This window comes from Pleurodeles waltl, chromosome 1_1, assembly GCF_031143425.1.
Source record: "Pleurodeles waltl isolate 20211129_DDA chromosome 1_1, aPleWal1.hap1.20221129, whole genome shotgun sequence".
NCBI lineage: Eukaryota > Metazoa > Chordata > Amphibia > Caudata > Salamandridae > Pleurodeles > Pleurodeles waltl.
In genome coordinates, this window is record NC_090436.1 from 60,768,146 (window position 1) to 60,787,747 (window position 19,602).

A 19,602-nucleotide genomic window follows, 5' to 3' on the forward strand; every position below is an offset into this window, starting at 1 on the left:
TTGCACTATTTCTGTATTTGTTTAGCTGGCTTTGTTCTAATCCTAGGACTGTACGTGCTCACCTTGAGCACTGGTCTTGTTCTAGCTTTACTATTTCTCTGCTGTGTTTTGCTTTGGTTTTAGGGTTTTTCTGATTTAGTCTTGCTGTTTTTTCCCAGTTCTGTTTCAGTACCATCATGTTTGCCGTGCTATCCAACCATATTATACTTATAATACTCATTCTGCTCTGTTCTATTCTAGCATTGTTCTTTATATCCACTGACTTTACTTTGGCCCTTGAATTGTTCCTGCTTATCAAAACCCTTGGTATATCCTGATTGTTTTCTGGTTACAGCAGTGTTCTCATTTTGATCAACCATGGGTGTAGTTGATATAATTCTGCCATGACCTAGGTTATTGTCTTTTGAACATCAGGGGATGCAGGAAAGATGACATGTTTACACCCAGTATTGATTCCATAGCTGAGCAACAAATATAACTGTTAGACCTTTATTGAACAACCTGTGTGCTAGTAGGCTGGTCCGCACGCAGAAGAGCTACTTACAAGTAGCTGGAGAGCTACCAGTCGCTCACGAGCTAGTCAACAGAGAAGCCTGTTTTAAGAGTTAAATAGCTACACCACACAGTTGGGAGTTGCTGGTAGGCACTCTCATATGCCTAGGTCACGTATTGGTACTTGAGACTCTTGTAACTTGTTAATTTGTTTCATTACAGGTTGGCACCTAGTGACCCACACAATTAGGTGAACAAGGATCTACAGCACTTTCAGGACCTGGACGTAATGTAGTTAGTACAGCATGAGTGCCCTCATTATTATGGTATGATCCCTGCATTAGAATCACTCCTAGCCCAAGCATGTCAGATGGTGCAATGTAAGGTAGTAGATATGCCACTGTCACTATATGTGCTCTTCTTGCATCCACTACTGGTATTAGAAACAGTACTATTGGATATATAGTCACATGAGAATCGGAATCCAAAGTGGTTGTTCACTGATGTGATGTTGCCTCCCTCTCTCTCTCTGGTCTACATAGACCTTGAGGAATTATTGGCATGGTGATAATCCAGATCCTGCCACATACTCTCATGGTTCTCCACGATCTACATAAATATGATGGACGCAGTGGAATGGTGGCTGCTGTGATGTTGCCTCCCACCGTCAACACGGAACACAGCACATCGTTTGTGTGCTCAGCAGGATCTCAATTTAATGAAAGTCACTCCACCCCACTTCTCCAAGAGAATGTAGAGCAGCATGCTCAATGAGATATGAGAGGCCTGAGAAAGGGGAGGGAGTGTGTCCAAATTCCAAGTATTATTTTAATGTAATGAAAGCGGGAAGGAGCTGGAGGAGAGTTTGGAGAAAACAGGTTAATTTATATATAAATGATGCTTGTCCAGAAAACACCATCAAGAAATACACATTGCCTTAAAAACAGTGCTGTGTGGGCCAACCACCTGAGTTTTGGAAGAAAAGTGCTTCCTTTTAAAGTTGAAGAAAGATCTTCTATCACTCGCAAGTGTCGCACTGTCTCAAGCAGAACCTCGTCTGATAGCCATACCGCATCATCCTGCCCAAGCTGTTCCTTTTGCCCACATCTTCATCCTAAGTCCACACACTTACTAGTCTGCTGCTCACAATTTCTACATTCTGGTAAGATCACTGGAGCAAACATGGACATATAGGCCCTCATTACGAGCCTGGCGGTCTGTGACCGCCAGGCTCGCGGTTGGCGGGAGCACCGCCGACAGCCTGGCGGTGCCCCTTAGGGCATTCTGACCGCGGCGCTTTGGCCGCGGTCAGTGCAGGAAAACCGGCGGTCTCCCGCCGGTTTTCCGCTGCCCGTCAGAATCCTCCAAGGCGGCGCAGCATGCTGCGCCGCCTTGGGGATTCTGACACCCCCTACCGCCATCCTGTTCCTGGCGGTTCGCCCGCCAGGAACAGGATGGCGGTAGGGGGTGTCGCGGGGCCCCTGGGGGCCCCTGCAGTGCCCATGCCAATGGCATGGGCACTGCAGGGGCCCCCGTAAGAGGGCCCCGCTTGTATTTCACTGTCTGCATAGCAGACAGTGAAATACGCGACGGGTGCAGTAGCACCCGTCGCACCTTCCCACTCCGCCGGCTCGATTCCGAGCCGGCGTCCTCGTGGGAAGGTTGTTTCCCGCTGGGCTGGCGGGCGGCCTTAAGGCGGCCGCCCGCCTGCCCAGCGGGAAACTCAGAATGCCGGCCGCGGTCTTCAGACCGCGGTGCGGTATTCCTGCGGCGCAACTTTGGCGGGCGGCCTCCGCCGCCCGTCAAAGTTGTAATGAGGGCCTAAATGTTCTTTTTCCATTGACTGTTAATGCAACAACTTTTGAATTTATATTCAGTGGGACAGTTTTACCTGTTGTATCACAGTTGAACTTTGTTTCCAGTTTTTCTCATTACTTATTGGTATCAACCTTTACCATGCACTGTGTATGCTTGCATGTTCTACTTCCTGAATTCTGAGAAAAACACCTTACATTCATTCATAATATATTCATGGCAATTGCTATTTCTCTGGCTGTCTCTTCATCACACATTTCCACTACATGCTTACCTGCCCTCCACTACCACAAAAGAACAAACTTAGCAACCAGCGCTTTTCTCCTTTTCATCTGAAATGGTGAACTACCCATAATTATGAGATAACTTCTATCCATCTCACAGCCACCACCTAACCCTCATCCATACTGTTCACCAGTGCCAACTGAGTCTGTACTTAATGATCCAAATGATCCGCTCAACCAACCCTATGGATTGCAGATGAAATAATGACGTGCATAACCACTGAAATTCAGTCTCTTCCCAGAAACCTGACATCTCTTGACAACATAATTGTACTCCATTATCAGTTATCAACTTCAGTCATCAAAAGTGATAGTATCAAACAGTCTATCAAAAAGCGCAGACTTTAATGACCTTCTGAAAATACGGGGATCTTAGATTCCTTCATCAGTATTTTTCAAGAACATTATTTCAAACTTCCTAGGACACAGTCCTGCCCACTGCCTACCCTTCATTTGTGCACTTAACACATTTGGGTTCATACTGTCGTTGGATCTCTGGGATAAAGTTATTTGAAATGGACCATATGGATTGTGGTCCTGCATCCGACATAACCCAACGGGCAAACAATATGTCTTAATGTCGATCTGGTACTGAACCATAAGTCAATGAAGTTTCAGCAGTGTTAGGATAACAAGATCAATTTTTTAAATCCCAAGTTGGGTGATGAATAGAGTGTGTGGTAGGCAAGGACACAAGACCAATGTAGAATGCATTAGCAATGTCAGTCTTGCCAAGATGACTGCACTCCTGAGGTGTATTTTTTTTAACCATTCTTTTAATGACATTTGATTTATGACATTAATCTTTAAACTTTGCACTGTGGTACATCTCAAAAGAACTTCAAGTGTCAGTCCTAACCCTCCCACGCCCCTTGGCATAGTCCTATCAATTATCTGTTTCCCTCGGAGTCCCACTCGGATGTTGAGCATCTTCACACGGTAGGTCCACGTCCCCTTGGATCAGGCCCCTATAGGAGTCCCAGCGATTCCAAATTTTCCCCCACTTCCGGGGACAGCCTCTACCTTCATACACCTCCTTTTCTGTCAACATGCACCAGTCCATGTCCATGCCACGAGCTCCTGGGCTTGCCCCCTATTAATTCACTATATTTCGCTTTGCCACTGCCAGGCCCAAGGAAATCTATGTCCGCTGTGCCCTGCCAACCCCCACTTCTTCCCAGATGTTCAGATACATTTCTGAATGTAATAGCAAACAATGGTCCCCAGGGGGAAGTGTAGTCCTAAACTTCCACGGCAGTGGTTGTACCACTGAAACCCTCTGACTCAATAGGATTCATTCAGTATTATATCCATTTTCTTTAGGAAAAATATACTTAAATTTAACAACTGAAGCAAGATACTATAACAGCTGCTACTAAACAGTGATGGCGCATAATGGGTCCCAGTGATTCACAAGCTTCTGCAACCCAAAGCAACTGACTAGTATTCTGTGGTCAATGGAGTTACATGTAGTGGATGAACCCTGCAGTTCTCCTGGGTGACCTTCGTATCACATTGTCAGTAGTTGTTCAAACTTCAAGACGCCATTTCAACCAGCCAGACATGACAAAGATCTTACCTGTGCATCGCCTAAAATATGGATTGTTCTTCCTTAATGGTCACATCACAGCTAATATATTTTTTTAATAAACAGGAGACTAGAGATCAAACCGTAATTTGATGACTCATTGGCATCAGCTGATCCTTTGTTTTAGGGGCACCGTGGGTTTGACATCTGTGCTAGGTTGACCTCCAACTCGCCCCCCAGCGTTGTTTCTGTCTCCGGTTCTAACTCCATCCCTGGCGCCGAGGTCCATTCCGGTTCCTGGAGTGTCACTGCCGATGCTGACTCCCTCTGCCGTAGTAAGAGTTACCTTTTGTACTTTCTAACTCTCAAACGGTGTCAGTTTGACCTCAACTGAGGCTACGCCCGAACCCTGTTGAGGTGCCACTTCCACCCGAGCCTTCACAAGAGACAACACATACTCTGCATTCTCTGTTTTGCACAGATTCAGATAACTGTTAAAATTCAGGAGATGAGACTGGCCAGCCATACCATGCGGAGAAGTGGTACGATGAGTTGCAAGAGGCTAGTGGCCATGACGCTTTCCCTGAATCGGGGCTCTACTCCCTGGTTTGACCACTGAGGAGAGTGCTTCTTATGCCATGGTCATGCATAGAGTGGACATCAGCTCACCAGCTTGGAGTTCAAGACCAATGTTTTTATGGAGGTTCTTCAGCCGGGGCAAACCTCCACTGAGCCCCTCTTACCTATTAACAAGCACCTTACGGACAGTTTGTTGTGGCATGGGGCAAATCTTGCTCTGAGCCCTGGCCAGCTGCCAGATTGCACAATACCACCACCACCTGACCCTAGGGGACCCAGAATGTTTATTGCTGCACCACTACCCTGAAAGCTTGTTGGTGCAAGCATCTACTAGCAACCTAACCCCAACACGTTCCTGACTACTCCCCCCAATGGAGAGTCAAAACCCGTGTGGACATTCGAAAAAAGGGACTTCTCTTCTACCAGCTTGGCGCTTGCCAGCAGCCTGCTTGGGTGCTATTCCCACGTCCTTTGGAATTTGGTGGCTGAAGTCATCCCAGGTGTTGCTGAAGATCTTTGACCTGTCCTCACTTAGGCTATACAGGATGATCATGACGCAGCCAAGTTTGCAGTCTGTTGTGGTATGGACACCACCTAGACCATCGGATGGGCCATTGCCACCAGTGTTGCAATTTGCTGCCACGCTTGGCTGCGGTCCACCAGTTTTTAAGTAATGTCCAGTCATTCCTCATGGACATGCCATTCGACCGGACTTCCCTGTTTGGGGACAAAGTAGACTCCGCTCCCTGGCCTTATCTGCCCCACTTCGCCAGCCTCATTGGTCCAACTGCTACTTTCTTGGTTTTGGCAGAGGTACCCGATACCTCCAGCCAATCCAACTTCCACAAGGTGCCCAGCAGTTTCATGGTCGAGGCCATGGTACCCACTGCCCCGCGGTCAAGGTCAATGGGCCACCCAGTCCACTAGCCACCTCCTGCAGCCCCACCTGCCAAACCCCTCTAGTGTACCCTAAGTGGAGCACAGCCACCTGGTGGAAGGCAGGATTAAACAATTTCTGCTGAGTTTGCCAGCCCTAACATCAGACAGTTTGGTCCTGCAAATTGTTGAGCGGGAATAAGCCCTACCTTTCATTTTCTTGCTGCTGCACCTTTGATCCCCCACCAACGGATTACCATCCCTCCATTTTGTGCATGCCGAAAGTGCATGCCCCTTTGGCCAAAGGGCTATCTAGAGGGTGTCTGTGTGAGAAGTAGGGCGTGGTTGATACTCCCGCTATTTTCTGATGCCCAAAAAAGATGGAGGTCTATGTCCTGTTTTAGACCTTTACCCTCTCACTGCCTTGCTCCGGAAGGAGGAATTCAAAATGCTCACACTGGTCTAGGTCTTGTCTGCACTCGATCCTGGAGACTGGATGGTGGTCTTGGACCTGCATGACACCTATTTCCACATATCCATCCTGCAGTCCCATCAGCGCTACCTGTGTTTCGTGGTGGTACAGGAGCATTTTCAGTTTGCGATGCTCCCCTTTGGTCTTATCATTGCTCCTCGGTGTTCATGAAAGTGATGGCAGCACACCTCCAGAGGTCAGGGGTGCCAGTCTTTCCCTACCTGGACAACTGGCTGATGAAGGCCGGCTCACCCCAAGCAGTCGTCAACCACCTCCAGACTACAGTGCACCTCCTGTCTTCCTTGGAGTTCACTTCAATGTGGCGAAGACACACCTGACTACTTCTCGGACCCTCTGCGTCATCTGAGCCATTCTTGACGTGGTTCACTTTCATGCCTCCCCAGTGGGAAAGAAAGCCAAGGACATTCAGGCTATGATCTCGATCTTGATGGATTTCATTGATGGATTTTAATGAGGTGGACACTTAGGCTGCTGGGACTGATGGCCTCCTGAAGCGTTCTGCCCTGAGTGGAACCCTGGATTCCTGTAAACCTTTTCCACCTGTACCACTTCTGCGCCAAGTTCTGAAGAAGTGATGAGACTCAAGTCATCCTAGTATCTCCGAATTGGGCGTCAAGAGTATAGTATTGTGAGAAAGTCATCCTTTTAACCCTGATAACCCCCTTTTTTGACTGGTACGGTTGGTTACTGACTGTGATAGTGCCCTGGGCCCTGCTAACCAGGGCCAGTACTCTGTTCTAAAGGTATACGGTGTTTGGCATGATTATAATTGGCCTACTGTAAGTCCCTAGTATATAATAGGGCGGGGAGGTTTAGATATAACAGTGGACTTAATGCACTTAAGTGTGCACTGCTGTTGATATCTAGTGGCAGTTTAAAGACAGACCTGTCTTGCAGGCTGGTTTTAAAATAAAACTATGCCCAAATTCGCCTTTGGAATTAAAAGTACTTCCTAAGTCATAAACTAACTTTTTATTACATAAAAGTTGTACCTAAGGCCAGCCCTAGGTGCCCCAGGGGTATGATGCCTTCTTATAAAAAGCAGGGACATTATAAAATATGTTCTATATGCCCTGGTAAGGGAAAAACTACCAATTTAATGTTCCCCACTGTAGTGCTGCTGGCTCCATGGGCTAACATGGGAAGGCTTTATTAAACTTTAACAAAGTCTAACTTTTGACAGGAGTGAGTTAACATCTTCATTCAAAGTATCATAATAATAGTTACAATAAAACCAACAATTTGCAGATTTATCATAACTATTGCAGGAAAGTAATTTTAGAACTTGCTTTCCCGAAGTTACCTGTAGCAGCCTCTTCTGATTGGCCAGCCTTTGATAGCCTGAGCCAAGCTGCTTCCTGATAAGGTATTAAGAGGCCTGGGGCTGAAACAATAGAGATATCTGGTGGGTGGAGATCTGCTGCCTGCAGATACCAGGGCAGGAAGGGGCTGGGTAGTCAAATTGGTCTTCAAAAGGAGAAGCACAGATAGTACAGAAACCAGCCCTTCCTGCACCCCCAGACCGGTAGGAGCCTCTTTAGTGAATTAGGAGAGGGGCTGGAAGTGGAGTGTAGGGAAAAGTTAGCCACATCTGTGGGTTGGGTTAGCCACACCTGAACTCCAAGGAGAGATTTTTTCCATCTTGATTTTTGTGGAGATGTGCATTCTGGGACAGAAAAATGCCACACTTCCCAGGAAGTGGTCCTCACAGAGGGTGGCAACTGGAATCCCATTGGTTGGGGGTGCCCCCCCCTATTACCAGCCCAGAATCTGGAATATAGAAGAGGTGCACTGCAGCTCAGATCCCTGCTCGGAAACATCTGGAGAAGGACTGCCCTGCTGCACCTTTGGACTGCACAAAGAGAGGACTGCACTCAGAAGGACTGCACCTGCTGCACTCCCAGGGCTTCACAAAAGAGGAGTTTGTCTGTGTTAAAGGATCAAGGAGTGGGACTCCCTGATCAGCAACAGGAAGAAAAGTGCTGGAAGAAGTCACCTGCATCAACTACCACAGGACAAGCCCAGCTGACCAGTCTCACCAGCTGCATTGTGTGAATTGTAACCCCCAAACCCTACGAGGCAAATCAGAGCTTCTGGGCCCTTAGCTGGTGTTGTGGACCCTTTAAGACCCTCAAAGGACCGGTTAGAAGAAGTTCTGAAAGTTTGGGAACTTTTGAACAACTTCTGGGAAAAGCTCCAGAAGAGGACTGGCTCGTCGTTGAGAGTAAAGCCGCTGACGTCGAACAGCAAGTCTGCCTCACCGTGCTGGTTTGCCCCGCTGAAAGCTACGGAGGACAAGATTTACAGGAAACCACAGAAGCATTGCACTGAAGCAGATCGCCATTGTTGAATCGAAATCTGGATTCAAGAACCCAACTTCGACATTGAGAGAAAAAGCTCCAAAAAAGTGACTACGTTTGAAGGTAAAAACTTGACCTGCCCCAACCCCAACCTGTGCTCCATCCCGGTTGTCCTAAAACTTTGACTTGGCCCCGCTCCAGCGAGACCAGATAGTTGCGGCTGATGCTTTTCCCTTTTAGGAGCTAGAAAGCACGTGTTTTCATTTGATCTTTAAAAATTCATATCTCCGATTCCCTACACTGGATTGCTGTCATTTTGGTGTCATTTTAAGGATAATAATATTCTCTATTCATATACATTGATGTTGGATTTTTAATGTGTGTTGTGTTTTACCTATTTACTGTTTTGGTGATATTAAATGTCTTACACACCTGTCTCCCAAGTTAAACCTGACTGCTCGTCAGCCAAGCTACCAAGGGTTGAGCAAGGATTAATTCATTGAGACTTGATTGGAGCTTATTTGTTTTTGTGGTGTAGTTAGCTGTAAGTACCTACCTGCACCTACTAATAAGCCATCTTTCAACAGGTATTCAGAAATCCTGGGCTTGTGCATCTGTTCTCCCATCAGGCTGCCCCTCTGGGTAGGATCTGCTGTTGCAACAGCAGGGCAGGGTTTTGCTCCAAGCTTTTGTAATCTCCCCTTTCAAACTTCAAGATTGAGTGGAGACAGCTGACACCTTCGACTTCCTCTGAAGGTGGTTGATGTCATATTGGCAATCACGGGTCTTGTGTAAGCCTGTCATTGGGAAAAATTTGTGGCTTGGTGCAATACTCAGTATTTAGACGTCCCTCCAGGCAAAGTTATCTGATGTGTTGTTATTTGTTTTATACTGGCCTGGCAAAGTTTGCACAGGCACGCTAAAGGGTCTTTCGGCTCTTTCTGCTTTTCTGCGGAGGATGGATCAGCCCTCATTGTTCAATTCCCCAGTTGTTGTGTGTTTTTTGAAAGTTTTACAAAAATGTTTTCGTCCCACTCCTTTTGTCATGCCGCAGTGGGATCTTAACTTGGTCTTTACAGTTCTCATGTGCACTCCCTTCGAGTCGCCTCACATCTGCTCTTTGCAGCTTCTCACCCCCAAGACAGTGTTCCTCATTGCCCAGTGCTTAATTTGTCAAAATAAAATAAGTGCCAGGGCTCTCGTGAGGAGGCCACTGCAGCCTGCACCACACATTGCCTGTGCCATGCTGCCAATAATAGTAACAACACAACTATTAACCACAACACTCCTACAAGTGTAGCAATTTGGACTATACCAGGCCCCCCAAAGCTATAAGAAAAGCTTGGAAGGCATGTGATAGTTATTTTAATGTATATTGAATTAATAATTAACTGTTGTTGTGGTCATCTCTAAATTAGCCAAACAGTCCCACCTTGTGGCAGACTGTCACAAGCGCTGGTGTTTACAATTAAGTGTTGAGCACCGGAAACCGCCAGCTCAAATGAAGCACAGACATTGTCATAACATTGGTGCTTTGTATGAGTGAGCATTAAGCTCTCAATGTCAACCCAGAATACAGCACTTTCTTACCCGAAAAGCGGTTTGCAGGACATAGGCATCCTTCTTGCTTATAGTTGTGACAACGTCCCACTCCTGTCAGCACATTCCCTTGCCGGAGTTTTATGCTCCGTGTCACCCTTAAAGGAGGAGGAGAGACTCCATTGCTCGGACTCCAAGAGAGTGATCAGCTTCAATCCTGATCATACCAAAGAACACCGGCTGGAGACTGTCTCCCTGTTGAGTTCTCTGGAGTGAAAAAAGCAAGACTGTGCAGAAGAGGACCATCTCTCGCAGAATCATACTCTGTATTGAGATCCAATACGTTTTGGGATCTGCTACGCATTGGCTAAAAAGCAGCCTGCTGAAGGACTGCATGCTCATTCTAGCTGGGACAAAGCTGCTACCACTGCGTCAGCATGCGGAGTCCCCGTTCTGGACATTTGCCAGGCGACAATATTGACATTCCTCAATAAGTCCATGAAGCACTGTTGTCTGGATAGTCTGAGTCACCGAGGGATGCATTTTGCCTGCTCAATCCTGGAGGACGCTATGTGTTGAGTCCATCCACAGACCCACCTCCAAGCAGGTACGGCTCTGATATCTATTCACAAGGTGAGGAATCTGCAAGTTTAAGTCTCAATCAGAAGAACAAGTTACTTACTTTTGGTAACGCTTTTACCATTCGCCCCAGTAGGGCCTGAAGTGTGCCTCTTCATCCACCAGGGGCAGAGAGGCAAATGAAAGGTCTTTTGTAATTTTTAAGAGGTGTATTTTTTAGCTTTTTGTGGAAAGTAAGCAGGTTAGGGATGGTTCTATTTGGTCGTAGAGTTTAGGTGCTGGGCATGAAAATGCCTGTCTGGTAATTTTGCTTTTTGAGCGGTTGGAATTTTAAGATGAGTCTTGCTTTCTCTTAGGCCTCCAGATGTACACAGTTAATTTAGGTAAGAAGAAAGCTCTGTGGGCTGCTTTGTGTTACTCAAGGGCAAGTTTGAAGGTGATGCATGCTTCTAACATGAGCCAGTGAAATTGTTTAAGAATTAGTGTAAAGTGGTCCAATTTCCTGGCATTTGTTACCAACCAACCTGCTGCATGCAGGGTGGCTCACTGGGGTGTGATAGATGATTTATGGAGATTGACATGGATAGCTTTCCTGCTATCAGTATGTAAGAGAGTTAGTGCTAGTTCCATGGGCTTAGTAAGCTGGCCTAATGGAGTGCTTTGGGTTTTTTAAGAGGCTGAAGATGGTACATTGCAGCTTTCATTAGATTTTTAGGTGATTGTTGAAGTTCAGAGAACTATCAAATGAGGCCTGAACAGTTTTTACTACTGGCAAGGCATCAGGTGCTTTAGTCAAGGGGATTAATTCATTCAGCCACCTTTATATTGATGGGTGAGAATTGTTTGAATGTAAAGTATGGGCTTGATCTTGCGTGGGTTCAGTTTCAGGGACAAGGCTTCAGATGTTCAATCAATGATCTGTTGAAGACAGTTTTTTAGTTTGCCTATGTTTGAGGAGTTAGCTACCCTAAGCTAGAGTTTGGTCTCCTCTGTGTAGTGATGTAGCGTTATGTTCTTCACTTGTACCATTTGTGACTATGGCTTATGCAGAAGTTAAAGATGTGGGGGTAGCAGACAATAAGATGGTGATGTGAATGAATCAAGTTTAATGAATTACGTTCAGGCAGTCTGGGAGGGTTGGAATGCATTAAGTAAAGGGCCTTCAATGCTCACTCTGGTTGAGAAGATTCATTTCATCAGCCTTAGATGGATAAACAAGTGAGTGGACTTGATTTGAACCCAGATGCATCTAGTGGATAAACTGAACTTTCTTACCTTAGAATCACTTGTGCTGGAGACTTGCCATACTTTTTGGCAATGTCTAGGAGTTTTGGGTCTTCCAAGAGTTTAGGATCACCTGGCTTGGCCCAGGGTCGATTTGCAGAGCCCAATGGACTGAAGGCGGTGAGAACGATCCTCCTTTGTTTGCAGTGTTCAAGTAGCTCCTTCTGGTTCAGGTATGGATGGCACTCCACCTGTCAGGGCAAAATGAAATGGGCAAGCAATCAAAATCCATATGAACGCGACATGCCTTTCCGCCTTTGCTCCTCCAGGAATGGCAACTTTCATTTTTATGGAACTTTATTTAGATTTTAGCAAAAGCAATACATACATTGACTCAAATAGTCTCCCAATTTACCAGCATGTTATTGATATATATTTGCAGGCTTTCCAGTCCAATCATACTGATATTTCCTTGATGGCACCCCTCTTGTCCTCGTGTTTGGAATACTTTAAATTACATATTGTTCAAAAATTTTAAGGAATTCAAAATATCATACTTCAATACCTACCCCCCATATATCCCAAGACTTGTTTAGTAGTGCTGCATCTAATTTAACAGAGTATTACACAGAACTAAATCGCGCAAAACTGCGTCCCGTCCCCAGCACATAGCCACCCTTCTTCTACCCAGTAGGAGACCCAGTACAGTTCATTTCCTATATGTCCTTCAGACATCCTTAACATAGCCCACAAGAGCAATGAGAGGTAATGGTTTTAAATGGATCTCAGTCATCTCTTCCAGACCCCACATGATTTGTGCCCAATATGCTCGAATGCATGGGCATACCCATGCCAGCTGCTAAAACCCCACAGTGGGAGCAATACGCCTCACACACTCCAAGCTAGGCGCTAGCCTGAATTTGATTCCACACTCCGGTGTGTAGTACACTCTGTATACATTTATAATGTATGCCTCTGTAATTTCCATTGGGAGATATCTCTTTATTCTGTTGACCGCTGTATGTCCATATATCATCTGATATGTCCTGATTCAGATCTTGGGACTACCCTGCTCTAGCATGGTTGAGTACTTTATTATAGGTTTTAGTGCTCAATCTGAGTTTGCTATAAACTCTGTTAATAACGTGCACTCCTCCAGGTCTGCCAGCACGGAGGGGAATAGCTCCCGCAATGAACGACGTAATATATGAAACGAGTATTTCCAGTAAGGTTACATGGGGTTCTAGTTTCATATTCTCGTAGAGTGATGAAGTTATGGTCAAGGAATAGGTTTCCCTAGAGTGGGTAGTTGCTGCATCCTGAACCTTCCTATTGCTAGCGGTTCGCATCTTACTTCAATGCGGGTATTTTTTTACTTAATGGTGAGTGCAGTGAGTATATTGTCTCTAAACTGCTGATCTCTGCTAGTCCTGACCATCCCCATATTGTACAACTTGCTGTGTTTATTTCCCTGCTGGGTCTAGAGGTTTTGTTCATGATCAATCAATACAGTGATCATGAACAAAACCTCTAGACCCAGCAGTGAAATAAACACAGCAAGAGCTTTTGAAAACCAAGTAATATATATATCTTAATTAGGAGCAGCAAATCCCCCAGCTTCATATTGCAATTGTAGTGTACTTCAAAGTATTCTAGGTGACTTTCCTCCCCAGGCTAGTTTTATCATCAGTGACTTCAACTGGTCAAATAATCTCAGATTTTGTGGTATGGGTTTGTTTGGGAACAAATACAACAATGTGGGTAGCAGTATCATTTTGATGAGGGCTCAGTTCTTTCTCCAGGCTCGTGATATTCTCAGTCTTTCATTTTTCTATTTGAGCAGACATTGCGGCCAGACATTTTCCTTAGCTTGCTCTGAGTATAATCCACATTTCTTAGTGGTATTGTATGAGCAGACATCTTACAGATGTTTCAATCATAACCTAGGATATCCCAGCTCAGGAGTTAGCGTGCCCCTAGTCAGGGGCATCCTTGTTGTTTTTACTCAATTAATAGTTAACCCGGAACATCTACCAAAAGTTATAATTTCCTAAAAATGTACCTATTGACCTCTGTGAAGGAAGTATATCATCTGCGTACAGGGAATGCAGAATCCTCTGGGAACCAAATGTTATGCCCTGGTGGTGGTGGACTTCCCAGGGCAAACAGGCCAGAGGTTCAAATGCCAAACAGGATTGGTGGTAAGGAGCATCCCAGATGCGTACCCTTTTCTATGTTTTGCGAGCTGATACAACAGTTCAGTCCATTGTAGCATCACCTTGCCCAGCCCCATCCTACCTAAGACAATCCGCTTGAAACACCACTCCATGGAGTCAAAGACCTTAGTTGCATCCAGTAACACAGCAACTACACAGATGTAAGATCTATCTGATGTGTAGCTACGGACAGTGTTCACAGGTTGTCTGCCCCTGACCAAGTATTAACCCAGAATGGTCTGCAAACCATGCATTAAGGGCAAATGCCTGTTAGCTAATATTTTAGCAAGAATCTTGTTATCAATATTTATTCGTGATTAAGGCTGGAATTAGTCACAGATCTGTGGGGGCTTTTTTGATTTTAGTAGCATTTTTACTATTTCTTCTCTTAAGGTTGGGGGTAGTACATCCCTAAATCAGCTTCTTCATACATCAAAAGAAAAAGGGGGTCAGTTCCTCAATATATTTCTTAGAAAATCCAATTGTTAGGCCGTCACTATTGGATGAAAGGCTGTTCTTGATGCCTTTGTTGGTGTCTTTTATCTCTGCTAGGGTGATTCGGGCACACAGAGTTTCTTGTTCTGCTTCCTCTACCTACGCTAATGTTACTCTATCCAAGTGTGTGTTTCTGTCACTAGTGCACGATGGGGTGCATGAGGAGCAGAGTTTGGAGTAAATCCAGGTGAATGCTTCTAGGATATGTGAGGGATGGTGCTGTAGCACTCAGTCCTCCGGTGGAATCTGGACTATATCTGAGGATGCTCACTGTGGGCACACTCCACTTGCCAGAGTGCTCCCGGGTTGTTCTCCCTCACCGTTCTGTCTAGCAGATGCATATTTTCCCCAAAAAAGTAATCCCTTTACACCTCATCTTGAACGTCTTTTATTTTTGAATTTTTCTATAGAATTGGCCCTAGGGTCTTTGGTCACTGTGTAGACGTATTCTTGCCTTTTAATCTAATTTTCTGTGTGTTAAACCTGTGTTATGTATGGAATTAAGTACACCATTACCATAGCAATCCAATCTACCCTCATTACAACCTTGAACGCTTCCCACAGCACTTAGTATGTATCCTCTGAGCCTAGATTGGAGACAAAGTATGTTAAATATCTGACGTATTCCCTCAATAATGCTATCCATGAGTATGTTCTGTTGAAATTGCCATCAGTTATGTACTCCCATAGTATTCGGTGAAGTTAGTGATAACACCACTGGCGAATGATCAGACTGTCTTCTTGATTCAGGCCAGCCCGCAGCGCCTGCCAAGCCCAGCCAGAAGTTGAGTCCCGCCTCTGTGTTATGGACTGCAGAAATTGACTGCATACCTTATTGTAAGTTTACCTATGCTGCCAAATATCAGGTAGCTCATATGGGTGTATATTGTGGTGTGCACTGTTACGTTGTAGTAGCCTCCCTGTGCAATTGCACGTGGTTGCAATGCCATACACTGCGTTGCAGCAAAAAACAGTCCGGATCGTCATTTTTTGGACTATAGGTGTTTATAAATGTGATGCATTTCGCTTGCAGTGTATTTGTGAAAAACAGTACATATATGTTTGACTAGTGTAACTCCCTGAACTGTGCTGTACTTCTGGGTGCCTGTCTGCCAGTTGCTATGCTTGGGCTCTGCAACCATAGTTTTCCCTTTAACTCTCCTCCCTCAAACCTCCACTCACATTGAGGTTGAACTTTCTTGGGGTATACCCCAGCAGAATCCCGGGCTGAGATAGTGCGCTTCAATAGCTCCATTTATCAAAGCCAACATTTCCTAGAACAAAGCAAGCTGCTGGGAGGAGGCCAGAGCGACAACAATCTTGTAAAGTTAGTGCTGCCTCTGACACATTGACCATATCATTCCACCAGCCTATGCAGGCAGGCCTGGAAAGTATAACGATCAGTTGTAACATTTAGCCTGCATTATGTAGTCCCACAATGTTGAACCTCAACATATGGTAATCTATAACATGACATGACATGATTTGGCTAGGCTGAGGGTTGTTAAAGAATTCCACCAAAACTTGGCGGTGGGTATATTGTTTCTCTGTTGTACGCCAATGACATGATATTAACTAATAAAATGCTTGTGGGTCTACAGCATAGTCTCAAATTAATTTTTGAGCGTACTGAAAGGCGAGCATTCTCAGGATCATTTTCATAGAAGACCAAGGTCCTGTGTTTTGGGTCCTGAACTACCAGCATTAAATTGGCAGTAGACAGTGTATGGGCCTGAAATTTGATAATAAATTGTGTTTTCTTGCAAAATGTGATTTGTTTGTATATTGGCCTTACGTTTGGCCAAATGTACCATGATCAATGGTACTGAAATTTAGGTCCCAGGATTTAAATTGGAGCTTGATGCAACATAAGTTCCAACCTGGAAGGAATTACTTGGTCTGCAGAACTCTGTACCCCTTGAGGGTATAGGATTGGATCTCTCACTTAGATTCATCTGGAACTAGGCCCGGCTAGGAATTTAAATTGGTCAAATTGCGTAGAATGTGCTACTATCAATACTTTGTTGTCCCTGATAAAAAGGGAACATGTTGTCTCAGCCATTTACACTGAAGCTACTGAGATGTAAGATGTTCATTATGTTGGAACTGTTGGGACAGAAGGACAAATTTTGTAAACGGACACTAACCAAGGGGTCAACTTAAAAACAAGGTACATATACATTTTAACAGTTATTCCAGACATACAAATATGGCCGTGTTACAAAATTAGCGTGTCTATAGTATGTTTGCTTTCTGAATTGACGCAGTGATGATTTGACCATACTTGATGTTTGGGTTGACTCACAAGTCTGAGTACAGATCTGATGTTCTCCATGGATATTTTGCTGTTCCCAGGGATCACCGGTGCCTGAGCTGGTCTTGACAGGAATAGAAGAATCAGGAGTTTGTGCGTGGAAAAAGGGGGCTCCATCCACTGCACTATTCAGGACTGCCCTTTTCAGAAAGACTTTAATAATAAGCTCAGCTCATTTTCCTGCTTATGGTGTGGAATGAAGGTTAGTAGAATTTGGCATACAAACATCTAAACCTGGGACACGGAGGTTATTAATTGCCTTGCACGTATATAGAAGCACTGTGGGCTAACGTGATTGCCTCATTAAAGGAATGTGACAATCAAATGTTTTGGTGGGGATGATGTAGGATCATGATAATGCAAAAAAAAAAAATCTTACGGATTGATGAATGCGAAAAACCACAACATGATCATATATTTTAGATGAGGTCAGAATTGTAATTTTATATTGTGAAATATGCGTGTATGTATATAAATTCACTGAGAAAAACTAAAGGTTAGTGGACATTATAGTTAAGTTGATGTTTTACCCACACAAAACCATAGAAGTTCAGCAGTTATAGTTATAGTTATTGTTAGACTTATGTTAGGAAACTATAACTTACGGACCTAAAGATACTTTATGCACAAGTTACAGTTTCTTCAGATAAGTATAACTGCTGAATTTCTTTGGTCTTGTGTGGGTAAAATGTCAACCTAACTATAACGTCCCTGTAACCTTTAGTTTTCTCAGTAAATTTCGATGTTTTTTTAAATGTTAATTAATATATAATTACTGTATGTTAATACAACCACTGCGGCGCACAGGCAACCCCCTGCGTACACCCAACCCCACGCTGCCCACGGCCAAAGGCCGTGCGCGGTGAGTGTTTGGTGGCTGAGTGGCTTTTTTTTGTCTGCTTTGGATTCGCGGATTTACATTGGGGGTTGCACTGAACCCTGCGGTGGATTCGCTGAAAAACAAAAATTTTAAATTGTTTTGCCCTGGATCCCTCCATGTGTATTATGGGGTCAGGATACCTACATTCTCACTCCTTATTTGTTTTTTCACTTTATTTTGGGCTCACCCTGCCCACTCGAGAAACAAAATGGCGGCTGCTATTTTACTTTCATGTTGCAGCCAGCCAATCACGTCCTTGCTTTTCCCCCAGATCCGCAGTTCTCCCACAGTTGAATCCATGAATGTTCTGCTTCCCCAGATATCTATATTATTTTTTTCTTTAATAACTAGTAAACAGAATCACACCAAATTACAAAAAAGGCTCTTTCTAGACCAAGATCTAGAATTCGGCCAAATTTGGTGTAATTCCGTTCAGCGGTTCGGGCTGTAGCCATGTCTGAACCTTGCACAATCCCATAGACATTGCATTGGGGGAAAGTGCTTTGGGACCTCCCCTTTTACTCATCCCCCCTTGACGAATCACCCCGAAACTTCCCAGACAGCGGCTGAACTAACTTGTGTAGTAGTTTTGAATATTTTTAGAAGATTTGAGAAGATTTGTCAAACGGCACCAAAGTTATTAGCAAAACAAAAAACGCTAGTTTTAGTTAGTCCTAACTATAGTAGGTATTTGTAGTTAGGACCATTTTTCCATAGATGGAAAAAAAATTGTTTTGCCAATAACTTAGGCACCATTTGACAAATCTTCACAAAATTTTCAAAACTAATATGACACTCACTTTAGCTGGTGTCTTGAAAGTTTCAGGGCGATCCGTCAAGTGGGAGTTCTAAAACACTTTTTCCCCATTCTGTTTCTTTGGGGATTTTGCATTCTTTTGACATGGCTACAGCCCGAACCGCTGGATGGAATTACACCAAGTTTGGCAGGAAGCTAGATCTTGGTGCACAGATTGTGCTTGTTGTGATTTGGTGTAAATCCATTCAGTAGATTCAGAGTTTCTTAAGGTTAAATAATATAGATATTCAGAGACGCGGATCCTCCACAGAGTTACCCGCAGTGGATCCGGGGGAAAAGCAAGGCCTTGATTGGCTGGCCGCAACCTGACAGAAAGGTTGTGGCCGCCATTTTGTTTGCCGCATCGGCTGGGGACAGGATACAGGTATCCTGACCCCATAGGACACATACAGGTGTCCCTTAGGGTCTCCTCATGGGCAAAAAATTGCCTAGTTGTTTTTTTTTCATCTGATCCATGGAGCCTGTGTGGGGCTCAGTGTGGCCCACTGTGTAAACTCGAAGTGGATCCACGGATCTAGAGAAAATTTGAAAGAAAAAAAACACCCACTGCATCCAACCCCATGCGTCCGAAGGCCGTGCAAAGCTTGGGTTTGGGTGCATGTGGGATGGCTGCCATAAGGCTGGACCGTATGTCAGACCCTGCGGCCAACCCCTGCGGCGCACGACCAAAGGCCAAGAATGACGCAGGTTATATTAACGTGCATGTTAAAAAAAACATAGAAAGAAGGTATACTTATCTGAACAAACTATAATTCATGCTGTAAAGTAACTTAGGCAACGAGTGATAGTTTCTTAACATAAGTATAACTATAACTGCTGAATTTCTATGGTATTGTATGAGTAAAACGTCAATTTAACTATAATGTCTCTGTAACCTTTTTTTAACATGAATTTATGTGTATGTGGATATATATATATATATGTATATATATATATATATATATATATATATATATATATATATATATATATAGATATATATTTGTATTGTTTGTTTAAACTGTTCAACTGTAATAACAAAAACATCCCTCATCAGCTGCAAGTATTTTTGTGCCACCAATTGTGGATAAAAAGTAGGATGGACAAGATAAACTTAAAATGAGAAGTGTTGGGATCTCTGTAACTGGAAGTAACACATATTGCAGTGATGGGTGGAGACCATGGCATAGAA

At 44.3% G+C, this 19,602-nt stretch overlaps 1 protein-coding gene across 3 annotated transcripts in view; it reads right to left on the reverse strand.

Moving 5' to 3' along the window:
• Positions 1–19,602, reverse strand: part of LOC138265190 (aldo-keto reductase family 1 member A1-A-like) — a 148,438-nt gene that overhangs the window by 43,864 nt on the left and 84,972 nt on the right. For all 3 annotated transcript variants that reach the window (XM_069212923.1, XM_069212768.1, XM_069212854.1), the window contains one exon: positions 11,761–11,960. In XM_069212923.1, the coding sequence (XP_069069024.1) occupies positions 11,761–11,960 (200 nt within the window). The remainder of the gene's footprint in view (positions 1–11,760; positions 11,961–19,602) is intronic.